Raw genomic sequence first — 10,942 nt, forward strand, 5'->3', positions numbered from 1 at the left:
TGTGTGTGTGTGTGTGTGTGTGTGTGTGTGTGTGTGTGTGTGTGTGTGTGTGTGTGTGTGTGTTACAGGAAGTGTACGTGGGCACGGAGACCATCTGCACGGTGGACGGGCTTCACTTCAACAGCACCTACAAAGCCCGGGTGAAAGCGTTCAACAACAGCGGGCTGGGCCAGTACAGCAAGACCCTCGTCATGCAGACCTCCGAGAGTACGTGAATACATCAAATACTACTTCTTTATTAATCTGATGCAGATCTCTGATAGTATGTTAAGCATCATCTCCTCCTCATACTAGATATATACTTCTAAGTCATATTTATAAGTATTATAATTCTAAGTATTATATTAAAATGTTTTAAGGAAATACTTTGAATTCCGTTGTTTCTTATCGTTCAGTCAGGATTTGGAGATAGTTTCCAAAAGAAAAGAGACTCACGACTTTTACTTGAGTAACATTTTGAATGCAGGACTTTTACTTGTAACAGAGTATTCCTACACTCTGGTACTTCTACTTTTACTAGAGTACAAGATCTGAGTACTTTTACTCAAGTACAAGATCTGACTACTTATACTTTTACTAGAGTACAAGATCTGAGTACTTCTACTTTTACTCAAGTACAATATCTGAGTACTTCTACTTTTACTCAAGTACAAGATCTGAGTACTTATACTTTTACTCAAGTACAAGATCTGAGTACTTATACTTATACTCAAGTACAAGATCTGAGTACTTCTACTTTTACTCAAGTACAAGATCTGAGTACTTCTACTTACAGTATACTCAAGTACAAGATCTGAGTACTTATACTTATACTCAAGTACAAGATCTGAGTACTTCTACTTTTACTCAAGTACAAGATCTGAGCACTTCTACTTTTACTCAAGTACAAGATCTGAGTACTTCTACTTTTACTCAAGTACAAGATCTGAGTACTTCTACTTTTACTCAAGTACAAGATCTGAGTACTTATACTTATACTCAAGTACAATATCTGAGTACTTCTACTTTTACTCAAGTACAATATCTGAGTACTTCTACTTTTACTCAAGTACAAGATCTGAGTACTTATACTTTTACTCAAGTACAAGATCTGAGTACTTATACTTATACTCAAGTACAAGATCTGAGTACTTCTACTTTTACTCAAGTACAAGATCTGAGTACTTCTACTTACAGTATACTCAAGTACAAGATCTGAGTACTTATACTTATACTCAAGTACAAGATCTGAGTACTTCTACTTTTACTCAAGTACAAGATCTGAGCACTTCTACTTTTACTCAAGTACAAGATCTGAGTACTTCTACTTTTACTCAAGTACAAGATCTGAGTACTTCTACTTTTACTCAAGTACAAGATCTGAGTACTTCATCCATCTCAGAGTAGTCTGAAGTAGAGTGAGGCTGAGGCTGATACTGTATATATGTCAATGTAAGATCTGTATCACAGTTTGTCCAGCAGAGATCGCTGACAAATATATTTCTGCAACATATATTAAAAGGGCAAATTAAAAAACACCTGGATCATTTTCTAAATTACTTTTTTTTATCTTTCAAAACCAATACAAGAATTGGGTTCGGCTTGCTAAATATTTATAAAATATAGATCTTAGTCAAAAATGTTTATAGTAATTATTTGACTTTTTAATTCAAGCCATTTCCTATCATTATTAGTAGCAATTAATTAGTTGCTTTATTTAATGCCTTCCACATTAATGATGCAAAATGTGTCTAATAGACTTCTTTGACATAATGTTGGATTTATGTCCTAATTAATCCAATTTGATCAAACAACTGGCAGGTATTTAATTGCTGGTAATTAACAACGTATACAAATATAGTTGTTATTCGTCTTTATCACTTCAGATCACAGACGAGGGTCCCGGCTCACTCTCCTTCCTCTTTCTGAGTGCAGCGTTCATTCAAATCTGATAAATCCTGACTGAATAATAAAGTGCTTCTGACTCCATCTTCAGAAACACTTCTTACACATGTTGGGGAAAAGAGAAGTTATTTGGGCAGATTTGAAAATATGCACTTTGAGTTTTTAATTATGTCTTTCAGAGACACGAGGGCCATCAAACGCCCTCTTTCATTTTCATCTAACACTAAAGTCAAATAAAGTGAACTTCTCTACTTGCAAGGATTTAAAAGAAGCAGCAGCAGCAGGAAGTGGATTCTGTTTGAGCTTTGACGCACACACACACACTCACACACACACACACACACACACACACATACCATGTATACATCACTTCAGGGGACATTACATTGACTTACATGCATTTCCTGGAGTCTTATCCTAACCTTAACCATAACCAACACATGCCTAACCCTAAACCTAACCAAGTCTTCACCCTAAAATTAATTGTTATGGGGACCTCCATTTTGTCCCCATAAGGGAGGCCAGTCCCCACACGTGACTGTGTAAACAGATTTAGGTCCCCACAAGTATAGTAATGCTAGGCCACACACACACACACACACACGCACACGCACACGCACACGCACACACACGCACACACACACACACACACACACACACACACACACACACACACACACACACACACACACACACACACACACACACACACACACACACACACATTGTATTCTCTATAAGTTTAAGATATATATAGAGACTATACAGATTATACTATGTGGACATGTTGTGCCACCCTGTGATCATTTTGTCACATTTCTGGGTCATTTAGTTTCTCTTTTTGCAGTCTTTGTTCTCTCTATAGTCATTTTAAGTCACTCTGTGGTCATTTTGGAGGTTTTATTTTGGTCATTTTGTGTCACATTGTGTTTCTTTTGTGCCTTTTTGGTAATCATATGTCTCTTTGTTGTATTTTTGTTCTCATTTTGTGTCTTGATTTGCAGTTATGAGTCATTTTCTGTTTTCTTTTGGGTCATTCTGTGTCAGTTTTGCCCCATTTTGTGTTTTCAGTCTCTTTGTAGTCAGATTGAGTTTCTTCCTGGTTGTGTCTCAGGGGCCTCTGACGCTTTTGGCCCCCTGTCTTCACACTTAAAATAATCCCCCATGCCTCTTTAGTGTTTGCTGCTGGTTTACCTGCTTTTTTTTTTTACTTCTCCTCCTCCTCCTCTTCACCGTTTGCTCCCCGGCTACACTGCTCTTCCTCCGTCTCTTCCTCCCCCTCTTCCTCTCCTCTTCTAGCTGGACTCCCTCCATGTGATATTCAGTCTCTAGGCTCAGGTATGGCTCTCCTGCTTCCTCTCTCTCCCCCTCCCTCTCATCATCAGTTCTCCTCCCCCCTGCAGAGGGTCTGTTTGCTGCTCCTGTTAATAAAGATCTTTCTGTCCTGTGGGAAATAAAGCGGTGTTATAAACGTTACTGCTCACAGTGACAGGGAAGTGGAGCAAACAGCCCCCCTGTGCAGCCCCATATCTGTGTGTAGAGGATAACATGTTAATAACAGTCCGACAGTCTGCACCGTTATCAGCGTCTGATTCAGCCTGTGATGTGTGTGAACAGATCAAACTAATTACAAAGAATAATTCAAACTGAAAATATGTATCCCTGCAGGTGGTTAGGGTTTTACTCACCACCAAGGCCATGCAATGAATGTGCGTTAAATTATGTTTAAAGTGCGTAAACAGACGCAGAATCTGTTTTAGTAACATATCCATCCATCATCTACCGGGTCGTGGAGGTATCAGTTCCAGCAGAGGGACCCAAACTTCTCTTTCGCAGAGATGAAGTCCCTCCACCTGGTCCTGGGTCTGCCCCTCGGTCTCCTCCCAGCTATCACCATATCATAATCCTATAAAGATAACTGGAAGCAAACATTTAGCACACATCACTTTTCAAAAAGTCCAAAATGCTGCAAAAAAGTGCTGAAATGCTCCATTTGCTTTCACCAAATAATCATAATAACACAATTAAATATTTATTTTGGTCTGCTAAATCGTGTTTTCCTCTTTTCATTTGGGTGAACTGACCTTTTATGATAACAGAGATAATAAGAAATAATTCAAATATATAGTTCAAAATCTATTTATTAATAACATTATATAATGTCGAGTCTCCAAGCTGATGAAAACAAACGCCAGATATATTTGCAGACTGTCTGACACGGGTGTGATTTTATTATAAATAAGTTAAGTTATAGAGTAATAGAGTATAATGCTAAGATGTATTAGCCATAACAATTATAGTAAGTCATCTAATCTCGTCTTATATTTAATATTCATTTAAGAAGTTTTTACAGTGAAACTCACCTCATCTAACCTCCAGCCTCATCTCACCTGCAGTGTGCAGTCGTCATCAGCTGTTGTGATGTCACTAATGTGTGTGTGTGTGTGTGTGTGTGTGTGTGTGTGTGTGTGTGTGTGTGTGTGTGTGTGTGTGTGTGTGTGTGTGTGTGTGTGTGTGTGTGTGTGTGTGTGTGTGTGTGTGTGTGTGTGTGTGTGTGTGTGTGTGTGTGTGTGTGTGTGTGTGTGTGTGTGTGTGTGTGTGTGTGTGTGTGTGTGTGTGTGTGTGTGTGTGTGTGTGTGTGTGTGTGTGTGTGTGTGTGTGTGTGTGTGTGTGTGTGTGCGTGCGCGTAGTCTCCTGGTTCACCTTCGACCCGGCCTCGGCCCACCAGGACATCATCCTGTCCAACGACAACCTGACGGTGTCGTGCAACAGCTACGATGACAGGGTGGTTATGGGTAATTCTGCGTTGTCGCGCGGTGTTCACTACTGGGAGATGACGGTCGATCGCTATGACAACCACCCCGACCCGGCGTTCGGCGTTGCCCGTAGCGACGTGCTGAAGGACGTCATGCTGGGGAAGGACGACAAGGCCTGGTCGATGTACGTCGACAACAACCGGTCCTGGTTCATGCACAACAACTCACACACCAACAGGTACAACACACACACACACACACACACACACACACACACACACACACACACACACACACACACACACACACACACACATACAACTCACACACCAACACATACAACTCACACACCAACAGGTACAACATACACACACACACACACACACACACACACACACACACACACACACACACCCCAACAGGTACAACACACACACCAACAGGTACAACACACATAAACAACTCACACACCAACAGGTACAACACACACACACACACACACACACACACACACCAACAGGTACAACACACACACACAAACACACACACCCCACCAACCTGTCCTTGTTCATGCACAACAATTCACACACCAACAGGTAAACACACACACACACACACACACACATACAACTCACACACCAACAGGTACAACACACACACACACACACACACACACACACACACACACACACCCACACCCCACAACACCAACCTGTTCATGCACAACAACTCACACACCAGCAGGTAAACAAACACACAGGTAAATAACTACAGGTAAAACACACACACACACAACTCACACACCAACAGGTAAACACAACTTAAAGTAAAGACATTGACAGGTAAACAACTTCATCATGTCTGTGTGTGTTTAGGACGGACGGCGGCATCAGTAAAGGAGCCACGATAGGAATCCTGATGGACTTCACCCGAGGGATCCTCATCTTCCTCATCAACGACGAGCAGCAGGGGCCGGTCGCCTTCCAGGGCCTGGAGGGCGTCTACTACCCCGCCATCAGCCTCAACAGGAACGTACAGGTACAGAGACATATTTCATTTGAAATGCTTACTGTTGGAAAAATCTCCCTGGTCCCCGGCTTGAGCTTCAATCTCAGGATCCATGTATTTCTGATCCTCTCCAGAATGGAAGTAGTCATCACATACAGAGCATCAACTAGTTCCTGAACAGTGTCCTTCACATGCTGATATCCAAGAGAGGGAGTTACACAGTCACAAGATGGAGGAATAGAAAGCAGTATTCAATGTTTACTTCAGATTAGCTCCACGTCAGAAATGATCATGCTTGTCATATGTCTCTCTCCATAGAGGCTGAATCATCATGTTAATCACATAGCTATCATATGCCTCAAACAGTCCTGATGCTCTTCTAGGTAATCATACATCCTGTCATGTTCACAGCTACAGTTGGGATACCTTTGTTAGCATGTTGCTCTCATGTTGGAAGAGGACATTCAGTATTTTCCCAACACTATATTCTGTAGTTAATTTAGAAAAATAATCCCTAACATACACCCCTTATTGTCTCGTTTTTGTGTAGTAGCTGCAGTCAAAGTTCCTGCAGTTGAAGAGGGTCAGCTTAGCTTTGCATTAATAGCGGAAATGGAGGGGAAAACTAGCCAAATGAACAAACACCGAGGTGATAAAACAACAGGAAGTCATTGGTCCAAGCCAAGAAAAGAGCCATATAAAACAGCAAAAGATCTTTTAGTGTCTTGTTAGCTTCCCCAGTTCCATACCCTATGCTAAGATGAGTAAGCTTACCCATTTGTGCCATTAACTGATATTAAAATGTATTTTGATGAAAATGTTCTACTCAGATTGCCATCAAGTTGGTGGAAAGATATTTTTTGATTTGATTAGATTTATTTCGAACGTGTAAAACAATAATACAAAAATGTTGCATGAGAAAGGGGGGCAGGAGCTCCAACAAGCCGTTAAGGACAGAGAGTGAATACACATACTATACAGAGATGCTGTATGAGAAACCAATGTGATTTTGGAACATTGCACAATATAAATCTATTCTAGTAGACCTCAACAATGGAATTATGATCAGTAGAAATGGCCATGACATGGGACCTTTAAGCAATGTCAAATTGATATACAAAAATATTACTGATTCTAAATGATTTAAACAAATAATCGACTTAATTACACATCTGATATGCAAGTATATGTGGTGTCAAATATGTGTGTATAATAGACATTTAATACAAATAATGTTAGCAATCTTTGTCAATTGTTAACAAATCCTTTCTTTGACTATTGTTTAAAATATGATTTTATTTTTTTGCAATTGACCTAAAAATGTCAGTTAGATTTTTACCCAAACCATATCAAGGCTTTAAACCAATCAGAACACATTATGGCATGTCCTCTTCCTAGTTCCCACCGTTTAACTATTCATAATGTATTTATAACCTGAGGATATATTATTCAAGTGATTTCCGAACGCTTTGATTCATGCACCGCTCCATTAGCTGCAGAAACAGCTGCAGGGTTGTTTGAGCCGTCTTTACGCTGCAGGCAGATGCAGAGTTTTTAACTTAGATTATGAGTTCAGTTATTATTCATTAAAACTGCTTTTTCAGTTTTACAAACACAGAGGATTAAAGCTTGAAGGAGGAAGCTTCAAAGACTCAACAACAGTGATGGCTTTAAATGTCTTATTGCTCTGTTTACTGAGAGATAATCCAGCAGCGCCCTCTGCAGGCTGGACATATATTACAGCTGAGAAACTGCAGGGGAATAAGCAGATATCACCATGAAACCCCCCCCACTTCACTACTGACATTAACACTTTATATTACACGTTTTCTGACAAATTAGTTGTAATGCTATTTTTTGGTGAATTTAAGAGAAATCTGCAGACACAAACAGACAGAGTTAGTAACATGACCTTAAATCACCTTTTGAAAATCTGGAAAGCATTGCACTCGACTGCATACCATATAAATTAAAAACACATAGTAGGATATGCTTGTTAGAATAAATATAATCGGCCCTTCAAAACAAAACAATGTAAGCAGTAATTGAAAAATATTTGTGTTTTTTCAAATGTTATGGTTAAATATGCAGTTTTTTGTATGTAAATGTGTTTTTCTGCAGATCACGCTGCACACTGGTCTGCCCATCCCTGATTTCTACACCACTGGGGAGGCAGATCCGGCCAACTCGGCCTGCTGAACACTGACCGCGGCGGGGGAAAACTCTCCAGGATTTCCCAGGGTTCATCCTGCCTGTCAGTAACTATAACCCCCCCCCCCCCTCCTCTCTGTAGGAGGCCCAAAGCCATGCCTTTATCATGCATAAACCTTGGACACTTGGACAAACTGCAGCTCTGAAATGCACCGTGCTTTGAAATCTGTTCTGTCGAGTTACAGTTAGTTAGAAAATCCTGTTTCAAAATATGTGCAGTGATCATAATAACCGCTTAAAGGTCCCCTATTATACTGTTTTTCATCAATATATCACAGGTCTCAGATATATACAAAACATGTCTCTGAAGTGTTTGGCTCCAAACACCAATCAGATCATTGCAGCATCCCATAATCCCCTCTGTTTCAGCCCTGTTTCCAAAGTGCTGATTCTCTGTCTGTTACTTTAGATGAAAATAAGGAGCCCCTCCCCACGCCCCTCTGAGAGAGATTTGGTTACAAAGAACACAATGGTGCTCTAGGAGGAGATTCAGGTGATAAGGTGGGGGGGGGGGTTGGTGATTGGCTAATGGTTACACAAGCCAAAACATCGTTATGACATCACAAAGTGGCCAAAATCTGATCAGCTCATTTTCAGACAGGTTTTTATATAAATGGATCAGGACAAAAAGAGAGAGAATCTTTGTTCCTGAAACTTTCAGAGTCTCTTTACACAGAGGGGACACATGTTGATGAAGAAGAGACATGAAGAAGAGGGGACACATGTTGATGTAGAAGAGACATGAAGAAGAGGGGACACATGTTGATGTAGAAGAGACATGAAGAAGAGGGGACACATGTTGATGTAGAAGAGACATGAAGAAGAGGGGACACATGTTGATGTAGAAGAGACATGAAGAAGTGGATTTTGCATAATAGGTGACCTTTAAAGCAATATAAGATATGTTGGACATTGCTCCTATTTGCTTTCTTGCCAAGTGTTAGATGAGAATATTGATATATCTGATTTGGTTGCGACTCTTTTCATTATATATTACCCTTCAGATTATTTTCCAGATTGTTTCAGAAAATATTAACAAATGTGCATCCCAGGTTCCAGAGTCCAAGTAGATATGATAAATATTCAAAGATATTCAATATGATATTAAACTGAGAAAAGCAGCAAATAATCCAAATAAGAGAAGCTAAAAACAGCAATGGCCTAAGCTTTTAATCATAATTAAGTCTGTACTTTAAATATGAAGTTACAGTTGGCAGTAAATATGGTAACTTTGGATTTTTCTAAAATACTTTAAAGTTTCAGAGTTGCTGGTTGGAGCATTTATTAACTTTGGTGTATTGCTGCAATGATCCCTGGGAGATCCGCATCACTGTCATATCCTCATCCGTGCACACGAGGCGCTTCTCTTAGTGGCTTAGCTTCTGTATCGTCTGTAATAAACTACAGGAGGGTTTTTTTTGTGTAATGATCATGAGAGCGGGCAGGTTTGTGCATTAAAGTGTGTTGTAAATTATGATGAAGCTCTTTCAATAAGGTGCTACAGCGCCGCGCTACATTCTGCTTTTTTTTTACTGTAGGTGACTAAATCCTGGTAGTTTTGTAATACTGTTACTGAAATGCAGAGAGGTTTATAGCTAAATAAGTTATTGATGTTCAGAGTTTTTTCAATGAGAATTTATCATTGTTTCTTTATTTAATGTATAGTTATTACAGAAAGGGAAGAATCTTAATGTTGTCGCTTTAAATTACAAAATGTGGTTTGTAATTTGTTCTCAAACTGATTATGTCCCGCTGAAGCAACCAGGAAAGGGAACGATGTACTGGACGTTGTTTTGGGCAACAGCCTCCTCAACAGGAAACAATATGGAGCAATGCAAAGTCATGTTTAGCACAAATACAGGAAGCTATACTAGCTAGCGAATGTTATCTTTCTAGCCAGCTTGTGGCTCTCGTAACTTCAATTAGAATTCTTTTTTAACACCCTGTGGTTAGACTTGTAGTGCGGACCTGACCTCTGGGTGTCATGAACAACATTTGGTGCCAACTAAACAAGTACATTTTGAGATGTTTAACAGAACAAGGGACATCTTTGCCAGATATTTATGGTATTTTTACTTTTCAATAATGCAAAAGGTGCCAAAATGTACGATAATTTAACCATTATGTGACACTTGAATTGGCAGATTATCTAATCTTCTACTGTATGTCTCATTTAAATTAAATAACAGAGGGAAAAATAATGATCCTACGTCTGTGTTTCGTCATTTCTTCTCATGTCCCTCAAACTCAAATACACAGTGGGCCAAAATAAAAAAATCGGTACTAGTCGAGGGCCGGACTGGTTCAATGTTTATTGAATGAATTTATTGCACATATTAAACCTGGAACTAACAAAGGTTAAATTATTGCCTATAAAAACAACATTAAACATTACAAAATCGGTTGCATTAATTTCTTATGGCTTTTCCGGAGTCATTTCTCATGATTACATTTTTCCAACAGCTTCAAAAAACATGCTCTGTTGTCTCAATAAAAAAAGTGCAGAAGGAAACATCCATGTAAACTCTGTGTGCTGCTCTGTGATGCTAGTTCAAGCCAGATACTTGGCATCTCATCTTGGGTGCAAGTTCATCAATGTTTGGGGTCAGGCTCTGAGCTGAGGAACTCCTCAGGATGGAGTGAAGGTGTGCGTGCAATATACCGGCAGGCCAGATCTAATAGTAATTAAACATTATCCTGCGGGCCGAAATTAAATCCACCAAGGGCCGGATTTGGCCCCCGGGCCTTGAGTTTGACACATGTGCTCTATCCTATCCTCTAAGTGGGTTGATTTGTAGGTGTCCTTTAAATAAACAAAACACTATTACGCCTATTTCTTCGTTATCTAGCAGTGCTGCCTGCAGTTGCTGCTATTAGAAAATACAGAGCAATGAGAAAAGTCTGTAGGACTCATCCTCTGGGAACCATGAATATCTGTGCTAAATGTCTTGGAAATCCATCCAATAGTTGTCGAGATAATTCTGCATGAATGTGGGGACCTGAATTCAAAATGTCCAGAGGTCAGGTTGAGGTAACAGATTCCCCGGTACATCCTCTTCCAGAACATGTCCAGCATACACATT

General features: G+C 39.8%; 1 protein-coding gene across 2 annotated transcripts in view; it reads left to right on the forward strand.

Moving 5' to 3' along the window:
* Positions 1–8,209, forward strand: part of trim9 (tripartite motif containing 9) — a 43,957-nt gene extending 35,748 nt beyond the window's left edge. Inside the window, exons 7-11 of one of the 2 annotated variants that reach the window (XM_034129032.1) lie at positions 69–207; positions 3,184–3,222; positions 4,575–4,878; positions 5,516–5,678; positions 7,770–8,209. In XM_034129032.1, the coding sequence (XP_033984923.1) occupies positions 69–207; positions 3,184–3,222; positions 4,575–4,878; positions 5,516–5,678; positions 7,770–7,847 (723 nt within the window). In that variant the 3' untranslated portion in view covers positions 7,848–8,209. The remainder of the gene's footprint in view (positions 1–68; positions 208–3,183; positions 3,223–4,574; positions 4,879–5,515; positions 5,679–7,769) is intronic. The other variant, XM_034129033.1, reaches the window with a different exon arrangement.
* The last annotated feature ends 2,733 nt before the right edge of the window (positions 8,210–10,942 follow it).

The sequence above is a fragment of the Trematomus bernacchii genome, unplaced genomic scaffold (assembly GCF_902827165.1).
Source record: "Trematomus bernacchii unplaced genomic scaffold, fTreBer1.1, whole genome shotgun sequence".
NCBI lineage: Eukaryota > Metazoa > Chordata > Actinopteri > Perciformes > Nototheniidae > Trematomus > Trematomus bernacchii.